At 33.9% G+C, this 15251-nt stretch overlaps 1 protein-coding gene and 1 long non-coding RNA gene across 3 annotated transcripts; one reads left to right on the forward strand and one right to left on the reverse strand.

Moving 5' to 3' along the window:
- Positions 1 to 2930: 2930 nt before the first annotated feature.
- On the reverse strand, positions 2931 to 5791 carry LOC107945250 (uncharacterized). The gene is made up of 3 exons (XR_001696463.2): positions 5366 to 5791; positions 3685 to 3763; positions 2931 to 3338 (listed from the first exon to the last, which is right to left on the reverse strand). It is a non-coding gene; the product is annotated as an uncharacterized lncRNA (long non-coding RNA).
- Positions 5792 to 6034: 243 nt separating this feature from the next.
- On the forward strand, positions 6035 to 10587 carry LOC107945248 (protein SET DOMAIN GROUP 40). Of its 2 annotated transcripts, none has more exons than XM_016879183.2 (5): positions 6035 to 6511; positions 6615 to 6746; positions 6844 to 6984; positions 7303 to 7551; positions 9816 to 10587. In XM_016879183.2, the coding sequence occupies exons 1-5, from the start codon at positions 6197 to 6199 to the stop codon at positions 10446 to 10448; spliced, it is 1470 nt and encodes a 489-aa protein (XP_016734672.1). In that variant the 5' UTR covers positions 6035 to 6196; the 3' UTR covers positions 10449 to 10587. The 2 variants fall into 2 exon arrangements, with proteins under 2 accessions (XP_016734672.1, XP_016734673.1); XM_016879184.2 differs by having other exon boundaries at positions 6047 to 6511; positions 6611 to 6746.
- The last annotated feature ends 4664 nt before the right edge of the window (positions 10588 to 15251 follow it).

Consider the following 15251-nt stretch of genomic DNA (forward strand, 5'->3'; position numbering starts at 1 on the left):
TCGTGCTTTAAAAATTTTGACTTGGATTGTTTGGATCTTTAGTGCTCCTTTAGTTGAATTGGCAATGCACAACCTTTTGCGAATTATTTTGAAACATTATTGATGAGAAATACAAGTTGAGAAAGATTAATTTTAATATGAGTTGATGATTTTGCTTGAGGACAAGCAAACGCTAAACTGTCGGGATATTTGATAAATGATAAAACTAACATATTTTAATCACATTCTTCATGCATTTTTAGATGATTATTTATGCAAATTGGTGAATTTGATGCTCCTAATCCCTTTAATTCATGTTCTTACACTAAGGTGAGCATTTGAGAGAAAAAAGAGAAAAAATCAAAGAAAAACGGCAGATTTTGTGAGCCACATAGGCTGGGCACATGCCCATGTGAGACACATAGGCTGGACACACGCCCCTGTGCCAGCCCGTGTCGATTTCGCACCCTACTTCCCAAATACGCAGAAAAACACAATTTTTAGGCTTTCTGAGCATTCTAAAGTCTATAAATATCAAATAGAAGAAGAGACAGGGGAGCCATCAGAGCAGATCAAAGAAAACACTCAAGGAACACCATTAGAGCCATCAGATAAGATCGAAGGAAACACTCAAAGAACACCATTGGAGCCACTTCTGAAGCGGATTCCTATCAAGATCAAAGACCTTTTAATTTCTTCTGAAGTTTTTATGGGTTTCTTTGTTTCTTGTGGTTTTTTTTTTTACTTTGAGATGTTTTTATTCAAGATTATGAACTAATTCCCTAGATACCTAGGGAGGATGAAACCTACGACGAATTCTATTATTTAATTTATATTTTACATGATAAATACTTGATTCTGGTTCTCAATTATGTGTCTCTATTTCTTGTTTTAATATTTTCAGGATACTAATTTATGTTTAATGTGCTTAATTCAGTAGAGCAAAAGTCCCTATTTAAGAGTAGATCTAGCATAATTGAGTGGAGTTGCATGCAATCCTAGAAATAGGACAACATAAATCTACCAGATTAGAGTCAAATCTAATAGGCAAATCCATAGATCTAGTTAATGCAACAATAGGGGTTTTAATTAGAAAAAGGTTTCAATTCATCAACCTAGAGTCAGTTGTTCTTACTCTCGAAAGAGATATTAGCATAATTTAGGGATTTCTATGGATCAAGTCATCAAGTGAATAAATCGTTTAATTCAAATTAATAATAATAGAAGGAGTCTAGGTGGATTGTTTTCTGGGTATTGTCTTTCTCATTAGTTATCTTTCGATTATTTTCCTAATTCATTCTTTATTGCGTTCTTAGTTAAATTAGTTTAGTAATTTTAGATTAAACACTCATCACTCCAAATTGTCGGCTAAATAATAAGATAACGGTAATTACTAATAATTTTAGTCCTTGTAGATACGATATCTCTACTCCCCGTAGCTACACTATTGTTCGACAGGTGAGCTTGCCTTAGTCGTAATTTTAGTTAGTACAGAAAACACACATCAGTTATATTGCTTATTCTAATGTGTTTAATTTGTTAACAAGCTAATTTATTCGTTTTACAACTTGGAAGACAATGAAAAATATCAGTTTCAAGGCTTCTCACTAGGCAAAAAGTATTAAAAAGAGCTCAGCATGCTTCAACAACTTCTTCCCCTCCTACAAAAATAATTGATGCCTCACACCAAGCACCAACTAGTGGGCCTCTTACAACAACCACCTCAAACCAAGCACCAACAATTAAGGCTCCTACAACTAATATGCCTCTTACACTGAACAATGAAGCCTTAACCCAGCTACCAACCATTAAACCTCCTACTCAAAGTAAGTCTCCTATAGCAACCAATAAAGAAAACCCAACATCATCTCAGCTAATAGTTAGATTGAGTAGAGCCCTAAATCTAACTCCATGAAAGACAATCCTAAAACCAACCATCTAGATATTTTAATTATATGAACAAATTCTATGGTTGTCGTAGATGTTTTGGTCAGATTGAATTTTTTTGTGCATCAAAATTGTTTTGGCCTCAATTTAGAAAGCTTTTCTACAATTCTGTTTTGTGAATTGTTTAATAAGAATTTCAAGAAACATGTGATAATCTAACACCCAATGGTCAGACGGCCGACTCCTCATGAATTCAACTTTTAAAGTAAGTGATGGTAATTTAATATTTAATTAAAAAATCCATAGGTTTTACTGTTAAAAACATGATATATGAAATGAACTTCTAATAAAATTTATCTCTTATAATAATAATATGTCCAATTAATTTCATGAATCTAATTACATTTTTAAACTAGGTTTGATAAGTTCTTAATCAAATACAAAATAGAAATTTAAACCAGGCGATGCCCCGATATCTACACATGTTACAAAATAAAGGATGTCATGCTCATACAAGGCTTTTGAGGTTACTATCTTAGTTCATTAATTCCTCACGAACAACCATTCGGAATTACTTGAAATGAGGAAAAGAAACATGGTAAGTTTAAGAAGAACTTAGTGAGTTCTAAAATAAGCTACTTCAAATTTTAGAATTCACCACAGATCTTTCTTGGCTAAAACTTATAAGACCATGTTCCACAACTTATATTTGAGCATGAACCACATAGTGGCGTAGTACATTATGCATGAGAATTTCCCTCTGTGGAAGATCGTGAAGCATATAGTTTCTTCATACAGAATTGTTGCATAAAATCTTAATATAAACCTATCAAACAGAGATAGAGTCATTTCGAATTAACTTGGAGGACAATCTTGAAGACTTTTTAAATGCGGATTCATACGCACGAACTCATAAAAGAAGATTTGTGAATACAAAGGCTCATTCATGCGAATTCATAGAAGAAAATTCTCAAATATGATGGCCTCAAACATGTGTACTTATATATAAAGATTCATGAATATAGCAGTCCATTCATGCGAAATCATAGAAGAAACTTCCTAGATAAAGCAGATTTAAACATGCAGATTCATAGAAAAACTTCACAATCATAGCAGATTCGTACAAGCAGACTTTGTCTCGGACTTCATATGGCGAAATCTCATATATAACTTTAACATAAAATTTATTGATTAAATCCAATGGACTTTCATTTCTTTCATAATTTTCATATTTCATGGCCATGGGCTTCCTTACACATATGAGGCTTAAAGCCTTAGACTCCGCAGAATCTTATATGCACATAGAACCTCCGCAAAGTCGAAAATCATGCATATATCTCCATACAATCCAATCGAACCTCCGCAAAGTCGAAAATCATGCATATACATTCTTTGTACTATCCGCCCGAACCTTCGCAAAGCCAGATAACATGTAGCACAGAGTGCAAACATGATATTTCTTCATCTTTCATCTGTCAAAACAACCCTCCACACTCCGCATATCATTCATAATTAAGACAAGTATATAACAAGCATTCAACTGATCATTTTATCGATGACACAACATATCATACCAAACATAACATCTAGCGAACTATAGTAATGATAACTTCATCAATAATTATTTTTCCCAGTGAAAACTTATCAAACAATGAACTAGAAAGTTTAATCGAACATACAACTGTATAACAATACTTTATTTAAACCATCCACGATAATTCAAATCATCATCAGCATAACATGAAGTCAACCACAACATGATAACACAGTACTGATATATATAAAACAACCACAGAGAATTTGAGTTTAGAAACTCACCAACAAAATACATGGGTTGACACAGCTTACACCCACTTAGCCTTCCCTTTATCACTTGGACCTCCTCTTTCTTGGTTGGCTAAATATAACAGTCATATAAAGATCAAAATGAAGATATACATATGTAAGAAACCTTAACCCATATGCATGCAAAAGATTTATATATGATATCTACGACTTAAACATCACATTTCAGAATAAATTATACTGAAATCCCCTAACTTTCCTTCCTTTTTCTTAAATCGAAAGGTATGTAAGAGTTGGAAAGATTACCAGATTACAAAGTTCTTAAGTATTTATGCTAACATCTTAAATTCTTCCCTTCATGTAACTCATTTCTTAGTTTTCCTATCTCACAGAATGAACCAGAGAAGAAGAAGATAGAAAAAAGAGAAAAAAATTAATATCAAAATGAAGAGTCATTCCTATATATAATATTTCCACCACTACTTCACTTAATCCCAAATCAATCGGTATTATTATTACCCTTAATCATAATGTTTCCTACTAACAGAAACTCTTAGTTCTAATATGACGAAACTAAATTTAATATCTAACTATTTACCCAAACAGCCCACAGGGTTCTTATAGTTACACTAGAACCTTCTTAAATAGAAAATTTTCTAATTCAGTACTCAGAATTTTCATATATCGAACCTTTAATATTTTCAAGTGTGACAAATAAGATGGAAACTTCTTTGTGATTATGTTTTGTGAGCTATTTTCGTCTCAATTTAGGAAGTTGCATAGAAATTTTTTGTGTTTTGCATCAGCTTATAACATTCTATGTAATATGGAGCAAGTTAGCGAGCATTTATCTTAGTGCTTCCTTTTCATGTACTACTTGTTTGTCACATTGGAAAATAAAACTTTATGTTCATTTATTACATAATTTATGATCATTCAATTTTTGAAACTTTGTAAGAAATTTCAACATCTCAACAGAATTCAAAACATGACTACTAAATATCAAAAGTTCCCAACTAATTTATTACAATTCATAAAATCTTCCAATCAATTATAACATTCTATTTACTTTCATTACAAATCATGACAATCAAAAAGATAGATTAGAACATCTAAAGTAGCTTCATGATAATTCGTAACAAGATAAATTGACACTAATCTTAAGAACTAAAGGACAAATTTTATGACAAAGAAAATAATCCATGACATAAAGAAAAGCACCTTATAAAACAATGATTCTTTCCTAATCTTTGGCACAATAAGTTTATATGCTCTTACCTTGTCTTTTTTATTGTTAACTTTCTTCAACAAATTTTGGAGTTCATCCACGTTCAAATTCTTCTTCAACTTAATGTTTTCAATATAAATTTCTTAATTTCATTCAATATTATTTGAAGTTGAACTCTCAATTTATCAATTACAACATTCTGATGTTCTCCATCCTTTTCTAGCCATCAAAAACAATTCACAACAATTCCTCTGCATAAAATAGAAATCAAATACGAATAACTATTTTACAATACTATCATATCAACCCAACTAACATTTCTTCTAAAATTCATGTCGACTTTAACAATTTCAAACAAATTAACAATTATAATGATTCTGAGATTTGCAATAAAATTATAAATAAAATATTCAACTCAATTAAAAACTCGTATAATCAAATTAAAAATCAAATAAACAATAAAGACCTCTTTCTACTTTGACTAACCAAAAAATTTCTTCCTTTTCCTTCAAGGCATATTGAAGCTACAAATTGGTGCCCTCAATTGATAGTAACAATAAACATTGCTTAAACCAATAGGAGATTTTGAGCTTCTAAATGTCTATATTCGTGTTTTGTTGTGGGAAATTACAGATTTTAGTATCAACCCTAGGTTGAGAAGGGGAATTTGTAATAGAAGTTCGAGGAAGAAAGGTGTTGGGAGCTCAAAAATTGAGCTAAGTTTTGAGAAGAAGCAACAGAGAAAGAGTAGAAAAACCAAAAAGGAGGAAGGAAAACTAATTTTCATTCAACAAATTCATAATTGTTTCCCCATACACTCATGCTAAAAAAAAAAGAAAATAACAAGAAACTGACGGGCTCGTTCGGTTATAAAAAACTCATCGTTTCACTAAAATGCTACGCCCCGTTTTACCAATTAATCCTTTAGGCCAAAACTCACCATTTTATTTTAGACTCTTCAGTTTTTTTCTACGTAATTTTCTAGCCCATATTAAAAGGCTTTTTTTTTTAAGAAAGAAGAAAGGTAATTATATTAGGTGGGTTGTTTCTTATTTACTTTGTTTTAATTAATTTTTAATTTTTTTCCATTTTTTTAGTCAAATTAAGTAAAAATTAAATTTTAATTACATGACAATTCTTTATGGGTTTGGGGGGGGGGGGAGGGGGTGGAATTAACCCAAAGAGAGGGTGTAGTTCAATTAAGCCGTTCCTTATACATTATTTTCGTTGGTGCAAGGCCTGAATCGATCTCAGACGGAGGCCAAATCTAGCGTTTGGACAAGTGTAGGACCGGGCAAGTTAAATCAAATCCAATACATGGTTGGGAATGGTAAGATGAATCCCTCATCGGAGGCAGAGGAAGAAGGTGTGAAAAGCTTGCTAAAATGGGCGGCAAAGTATGGGATTGAGGTTTCAGAGTCATGTTCCAGCCTGGGGTTGGGCCATTGTCTGGGCGTCTCTTGCTTCCCCGGCGCCGGAGGAAGAGGTGTGGCTGCTCTCCGGCCGATTAGCAAAGGAGAGTTGCTTCTTAAAGTTCCAAAATCTGCCTTAATCACAACTGACTCTCTTCTTTCAAGAGATGAAACTTTGTCTCTTGCACTCAAAGCCCATCCTTCTCTCTCTTCTACCAAGGTTTGCTTTTGTATCTTAGTATTCGATATATGTTTTAATCTGCGTTTCAACTAGACACAACAACTGGACTAAAGCAATTTGCCTATTTTCATTTGCAAGGCAGGTATTCACTGTTTGTTTGTTATATGAAATCAATAAAGGAAAGGCTTCACCATGGCACCCTTATTTTCTGCACTTGCCTCGTAGTTATTCCATACTCGCCGCTTTCGGTGAACTTGAAACGCAAGCCTTGCAAGTTCTGTCTCTTATTTTACCTCTTTTGCTTTCTCACATTTACTTCACTTGTATTCCTTTTTTTTTCTTTCTAACCTTGCTATTTATCTCGTTCTTAGGTGGATTATGCCATCTGGGCTGCTCAGAAAGCTGTCACAAAAGCTAAATACGAGTGGGAACAAGCCTTCACTCTCATGAAGGAACTTAAGCTTAAGCCTCCACTTCTCACTTTCAGGGCTTGGATTTGGGCTACTGGGACTGTAAGTTCACAGTGTTTATGCTTCTCTGGGTCTTTTTCGGTTTTTATATATGTTGGACAACTTCAACTTAAACTGTGGTACACATTTCACACGCATGCGTATGGATAAATGTCTGGATATACAAGCATACATGGGTTCCTAATTTATCTTCTCGTGTCTATACATAACATTTTCCTACATATAATACATGCAATTTGTTTTGTCTCATGCTATCCACTTTTTACAATCTTAAATTTCTCCCAGATTTGTTTCTCTTTGGCTTTTTTTCTTTCTCATATCTTTATGTACTTGAATCATAAACATTTGTTCATGTTGAAGATCTCCTCTAGGACATTACATATACCTTGGGATGAAGCTGGCTGCTTTTGTCCTGTGGGAGACTTCTTTAATTATGCTGCACCTACTGAAGATCCAGACAGCTTTGAAAATGTAGAGAATTGGCAAAATGAACATGCAAAGGATGATTTAGATATTCATCACTCGCAGAGATTAACTGATGGTGGATACGAGGAAGATGTTGCTGCATATTGCTTCTATGCTAAAAAAAACTATAATGTGGGGGAGCAGGTACCAGAAATTCTTTCATTTTGCTCACAGCAATTACAATATATCTTGTTCAATAAATTGCTTTATTGTTTACATATAGGTATTTTTTTTCCTTGCATGAAATTCTGAGCATCTTTTTATAGTTTATTTTTAGTAAATCATTGTCCCAATGCCTAACAAAATGTGACAGGTAGAATGAGCATACACTGATATGAGAAATTTACTTTGTTTTGTCTGCAAATCATATGCTGCTTGCTAAAATTGCCACTAGCTTTTATCTGCAGTCCTCAATCCTTAGCTTCCCTAGTAGGCTGCAATTCACACTAATAATAATTTTCCATAAAGTACTTTCTTATTTGTTCGAGGATGGTGGGAAAACTCTTTGACATTTCTCAATAGATTATATCTTTTACACTTGCTGCAGCCAAATCTAATCATCTCCCCTTTCTTTGCCGCTCTTATTACTGCAAAATGTGGTTGTCTGTTGAATATAATCATTTGTTGAATTTAAAATTAAACCGTGCCTTCTGTTTGAATCTCATACCAAGTACAATGTCAGTCTTTGAAAATTGTCAAAGACTTTAAATAGCTTAATTTGTTTAATTACTTGTCTAACAAGCTGCAAATGCAAGTCATTCACCATGGGTAATCTTCTTATTCTTTGTATTAGTCCTCTGCTTCAATGATTTACCAAGTCCAACTTAAATCGTTTAGGGATGTAAACTTGAGGTCTGTTTTTGAAGATCCGTATTCTTTTTTCTTGTATTAAGCTTCATGTTAAGTCTCTATTGCACCGTAAGTTTTGCGTTGATGTACTATATTTTTTACATGATAACCTTATTTTATATGCATAAAGGAAAAAGCTCCACAAAAGGGCCCCTGACTTATTAGTGAGAATCCAAAACCCTGATGAGAAAGTACAAGCCTTGGTATCTGCAAACAAACTAGATTTCTTTTCCTTTTCTTTCTTCAGTTTCATTGATAGCAAAAGACCCTTGGACCGTTACTCTTAATCCACAAGTCATCCTAATTTAGTTGTCTAAGAAAATTGGTAATGGTAGTTTTTCTTAGGAATAAAGTACACTCTCCTATTTTATTCCAGTTCTGTTAAGTATGGTGTTTGTGTATTAATATTGGGTCCTGCAGTTGTTGTCACTTGATTTTTGGTCTGCTTCTTAACTAAGTATTTATAGAATGTTTTTGCTTTTGTGTTACACTATCAGAATGAAATGTTCAGAATCAGGAATCAAATAAGTGTTACTGGTCTATTTATTATGTCAATTTATCAATTATTTGATGATTGTATCCTTTATGAAACAGATGGCTGTTGAATTTAATCTGCTTAAATTTTGAATATACTTTATCTACTAGACAGCTATTATACTTCTAGATTGATTAGGAGGTGATTTATACTCTGATGTCCTCAGGATTAAACATGTCCTAAAACCAAGCTATTGCAGAGGTTTTACGTGGGTTTGATTTTCAGAGTTTTGAGGCTTCCTTAAAATTATCTTTTTGGTGGTTTGTGGTATCAGTAGTTTAACATTCATATAGGACACCTTCGTTCGAATTGATTTTCATTTTAAAATGTACTGACATTTAAGCAAATAAAATTTTGTTTCTTAATATATGCCTTTTCTATTAGCAATGCTTGTGATTTGACAAAAGATTAAGGTTTTGCAGTAAAGAATGCTAGTATTTAGAAGTCTTAATAATAATTTAAAAATGAGTATATAACAATGTCTTCAGTGCCCTGTTTTGGGGAAAATAAACTAGTTTTGCCACCCTACTCTCTCTTTGGGTAAAGCTTCAACAATTCTTTCTGTCACCCAAAATATCTTCCATTAATGGCATAACTTATTGGATTGGTTGGGATTTTGCCATCCTTGTCTGGGCAGAATTTGTTGGTTTTCTGGGTTTTGCCATGCCTCTTAGGTGCCCAGTTTAGCATTCAATCCAATTGAAGCTTTAAGCTTGCTGAGCTCCTCGGTTGTGGTGACCTGCGCTTACGGTGCTTGCAATAGTGCAGTATCTTGCTTCAACAATGAAATACTTTCAAGTGAAACGTTGCATATTGTTTGTTATGGTGCAAGCATCCCTTAAGCTGTAACATACTAACATGAGAATATAAGGTTGCTAGATGTCAAAACTAATTGTTTTTTTAACTAAAATAATAAAATATAATCTAATAAAAGCCAGAATTTCATTCTCTTCTTGATTATGTGTACCCTTTGAACAGTGCTTGGAGTTTTTATAGGTTGATATGTTAATTATCTTTTATGTAGGTTCTCTTGAGTTATGGAACTTACACAAATTTAGAGCTTCTTGAATACTATGGGTTTCTTTTAGAGGATAATCCAAATGAGAAGGTGTTCATTCCACTAGACCTTGACATTCATAGCTTAAGTTGTTGGCCGAAAGAGTCACTATATATCCATCAAAATGGGAGGCCGTCTTTTGCTTTGATGTGTGCTTTGCGCTTGTGGGCGACTCCACCGCGACAACGGAAATCTATTGGACACCTAGCTTATTCGGGATGTCCGATCTCAAAAGGCAATGAAATATATGTGATGAAATGGATAGGTAAGAAATGTGATGCTTTATTGAAGGAAATGCCAACATCAGTCGAAGAAGACAAGTCGTTGGTTCATTTGATAGACAAAATGGTGGAGTATGAGAACCTGAGGGAGTGGGTAAAGGAAGCGAGTGCAGTATTTGGAGGCGAGTTTGGCGATAATAATATATTGAAAGCAGCATATGGTGTGGAAGGAGATAATGAGTTAACTTCATTGGTGAGGACTAAAATGTTGATAGATAGGTGGAAATTAGCAGTCCAATGGAGGCTTATGTATAAAACAGTTGTTGCTCGTTGCATTTCCTACTGTACTGACATAATCAATTCTTTATCTACTCAATGATTTAGTTAATGATTTAGTTGTGCATAACAGTTAGTAACACATAGTGAGCTTAGATTTGATCTTACTAATATGATAAATGTACTGTAAGGTAAAGGATAGTTTTCGCTGAACTGAAAGAAGTTTACAAACCTCAAACACAGTTTCCGTTTTCTCTCGTTCCTTCTCCTTACTATTTGATTTTCTTGGTTTCCAACCATCATTTTATATCAATTTCTTTCACATTGAAGAATCTTGATAAAGTATTAGAGCCTCCTTGTCTCACAACTGAGGAGTTCTTGAAGGGATTACAAGCTTGACAGATTTTCGAGTGAAGTTCCTTGGTCACTATGGAGGATTCTAAGAATAAGATTCATTTCTTGTTTCTAAGGTTCGAAAGAACTTTACTAACAAGAAAGTGAACATTCAACTAGATGAAAGTAACTTTCCATTGTGGAAGCAGCAGGTTCTACCTTACAATTCGAAGCTATGGAGTTGAAGCATATTCCGAAGGTATGCAGTCTGTAGACTATACCTACCTAATTTGTTGTAAATGAGCAAGGTCAAAGGGTTAAAGTTTTTTGAAAGAATTTTGTGAAATTAGCAAGGTGACAGAGTTAAAATTTTTTAAAGAATTTTGTATGATCAACAAGATAGTGCTTTAGCTTTTTCGCCGTCATCTGTTTATACAATCTTTTTTAATAATCTTAAAGAAATTAAACTATCATGACTAAATAAGTTAATTTTGACTTTTAACTCAATTATTTAATTTATTTATTCAATTAAATAATAATCTAAAGAAATTAAATTAATTCTAAGTTATAATGTATCTGGAGACATTGCATTTACGACATATGGTAATTCACACTATCTATTTTTCATTCATTATTTTGTACATTCATTTAAAAATTTTGCAATCCACTAAAACTACCATGAATGAATTGTACATTATATACCATTATAAAAGCAACTTTAATTAAGCCTTTGTCAATGACTTTGTCATATGTGTTACCTATTTGTGCTCTCTTTGGTTAAATCCATTCACGTAATTCGATCTATTTTATCTCACCATTGTATCTTGCAGAATAAAAATTATCATTACTTGTAATAGTAATGATAAAATGTCCTAGGCAAATGATTCATGGTCATATTCCATTTTCATAATCTTTACAATGTCAATGAGAAGATACCGTTTACTCTTTATTGAGCTATGATTTAATTATTGTGAGTGAAGCCATGTATACGTCATGTACTAAACATACCAACTTTAAATTTTCTACTTCAAACAATTTACTCAATCTAAGCTAATGAACTACGAAAAATTAGATTTCCTACTATTCCTCTCGCCACAAGTGCTCCCCAAAGAGATAAACAACTGGTTATGAAATGTGCTCCATTCTCATAGACAAAGATCGAACCCTTAATCTTATGGTTAAGGGATGAGGTGAGCAATCACCATAACACACCTCATGGTTAATTTAAATTACCTTCTAATATTATGTCTTATGTATTACAATTCGATCATGCAATGCAATTTAATATTGGTTAAACCTTAGGTAATTAGTAAGACAATATTTGCTTATTCATTTTACTTTACATGCAAAAACTATTGAGGACAACCATACAAAAAATATTAAATAAACATGTGGTACTTTTTATTTATTCAATTAGTTCAAGACAATTACGAGTATGACAAAATCACTACACTAAAGGCACAAATCTTAACACATTTATGACTCCCTTAATCAACTACTTACCATTGAGCCCTCTTTTCCTCCATCACTACGAGAACCAGGGGTATGGCCCTCCCAAGGTTTAAGATTTTTAAATTTCCCCTTTATATATAAACTATGGTCCTCCTAAATATAAAAAAAATACCCCTCCAACATTTTTATAGTATTAAAAAGATTATTTTTGATAAAAACAAAGAGATATTATTATTGAAGTCAAATTTGGGGAGTAAAAATTGAAATATGAAAAGAGACATTCTCACTCTTGGCACTCAAAATACTTTCCTCATTCCCCACTTGCAAGTTGTGGAGATTACGTTCCCACCTTGGCCCTCCCAATGTTAACATATGGCTCCGCCACTACTCTTTTCTCTTGACTCATGCAAGGCACCAGTCTTCCTAAAGTCTCTATGGTAAGGGGTCTATAATAATATTGCTTTAGTTGACCTCTACGCACAACCAACTCAACTGCATTTTTGATGTAGACGTAGTCTTCCATTGGTGGCCAGGGGCACTATGAAATTGGCATCCATGAGCTAAGACTCTCGTGTACTAGCTAGGTCTCATGGGAGGTAGGGGCTCTAAGATTCTTTGATTTTCAATATGGCTAAGGATATAAGCATATGAAGCAGCAAGAGTATAAGTCTCAAATCTGTTGTAGGGTGCTCTGTCCACTTGTCCTTTATGTTGTTGGCATTGACTATTATCTCTACCAGTCATTTGATGCAGGGGGAATTGTTAGAAGCAGAGAAACGTTACCCCCCCCCCCTCCCCCAAGTGTATGTTAGAGTGAGGGTTTCTCCTTTGATGTTCATGTAGAGAGGGCAACCCTTGCGCGGGCTATTTAAATCTATTAGGGGGAGTAGGGTTGGAAAAAGCTCTAGATGGCTATACATTTACCCCTTGAAGCTTTTTTATTTCTACATAATGGTGGACCTTTTTGTAAAGGGTGAAAAGTCTGTCTGGTTGATCATTTATCAATGTATACTTGAGGTGTTCATGATCTACACCTACAATGAACGCCTAAATGGCCCATTCATCTGCTAGACCTTTAACCTTCATTGTTGTTGCGTTAAATCTACGAATAAAATCCCTTATATGTTTACCATCGTTGTGCTTGATGAAAAGTAGATATGTTGGGCCTTGTTGTAATGTCTTGTTTGTGAATAATCTGGTCATAAACAGGTTCTCCAACTCATGAACGGTATGAATTGGTCCCTTCGGTAAGGACAAATACCATGCCCTTATGTAATCCCTTAAAGTCATAGAAAAGGCTCAGCATTTTAAGGTCAGCTGTTGGGCCTCTCTGTCGGTGAGAAAATGATTGAGTGGTTTCTTCCTATTAACCCTCTTACTAAGGGGCTCGGGTTGGGGGTTTTGGTTGGTTTGCAAATCTTAAATTTTTTTTTGTTACGAGTATCAATCTCTTGTTGTTATGAGTAAAGCCATTGAAGTATGGTGGGTTGTTTTTCTAAACCTTCATTCTTTTTCTTGCATTTCACAACTTGTGTTGGGAATTTGGAAGGTTTGTTTTCTTAGGGTAGAGTAAGGGTAGTTTTGATGAGGTGGTGGATAGTTAGTATCTCGGTGGTGGGTGTTGGGCGTAGCGAGCGTAGTATGGGTAGCGTGGGTCATAAGGATTATATGAATATAATAAGTCTGGTCTTGTGATTGCCGAGGAAAGGATGTTGAGAAAAAAAATATTATGATTGATCCTAAGTTGTTTGTTGATAAGACAGGATAAGGACGCTAGAATTTGAAAAAGAATTAGCAAACACGATATAAAAATATTTTAAGAAAATGAAATAGATAGACAAGAAAGAAAGAGCTAATTGGTTAAGGATCAAAGTTCCCTTCTTTGATAAGATGGAATAAGGATGAACAAATCAGGTGTGAAGCCTTAATTCGAAATTTGGATAATAGCACAAAGAAATCTTGGCAGAAATTACTAGATAAATGTGTTTGAAGATAAGGAAGAATTCGACTAAGATAGTAAATGCAAAGCACCAAATCTGGACATGATTGAATTAGAATTAGACAAATGATAGAATAATCAGCAAAATAAGTAGACTAGAGATGACAGGTTGATCCCCTTGGAACGAGATGTTCCACTAAAATCAATCAAGTTTAAAAGATTGGAAAACAATCCTTCAAAGCTGGTCCTTGACAAATCTAGAGTTGAAGAACTTTCACCAAACATTCCAAAAGAGAAATAGTGTTCAAATTTCTTTTAAAATGCCAAAGGATTCCAAAGTATATTTAAACTAGCTCAAAGAGAAAGTGGCCAGCCCTATTTATAGATCCTCTCAGCCAGAAAGTACAAGTTGCTTCAAACTCTTAAGGATAAATGTAACATTTATCCACAAAAGTTTAAACTAAAGCCCAACTCCTCATCAGCAAAAATTTAAAACAAAACAAGGACTTAGTCAAAAATTCGGCCATTTAAAAGAAACAAGATAATGAACCAAATTTAATACTTAATTGACTCTATAAAAATGCTTAAGATAATACTAATTGGGCTTAGCAACAGATAAGGCCGTAATGAAACTAATAAAATTCTAATGAGCTAAATAAAAACCCAAATGGGCTTATTCTTCATTTTTGTGTGTGTGCACCAACTTCTTTACAGTTAAGCCTCTTGCAGGCTTACTAAAAACATCCATCTAGCTCCATCGCTTAGGCTTGCATCTCTGAAACACATGCAACATGAAACAAAGTATTCACCGCTTGAATCTTCCAATCCCTTCTCTTGGAAGCATTTTGACACCAATTCTTGAACCAACACATTAATTGAGCTCTTCACGGAGGGTATTATGTCCATGGCCCTAGATTAAGCCTTGATGCTTGCATCATCTGTAGTTGTGATCGAGTTTGTAAATCTTTTTGTTTATCTCTAGTTGTAGGGAATTCTTGAGTTGGAGTGAATCATGTTTGTCCATGTTAACCCTAACAATTGTTGATACAAAGACGTGGCTTGGAGGTTGGGGGCAATTCACCCAGAGGATCGAGAACTACAAGAGAGAGAGAGAGATGGATTTGACGATGGATTCATGTCCCCCTTATTACAAGGTATGGGAGAATATATAGTAGAGACCCT

The sequence above is a fragment of the Gossypium hirsutum genome, chromosome D12, assembly GCF_007990345.1.
Source record: "Gossypium hirsutum isolate 1008001.06 chromosome D12, Gossypium_hirsutum_v2.1, whole genome shotgun sequence".
Classification (NCBI taxonomy): domain Eukaryota; kingdom Viridiplantae; phylum Streptophyta; class Magnoliopsida; order Malvales; family Malvaceae; genus Gossypium; species Gossypium hirsutum.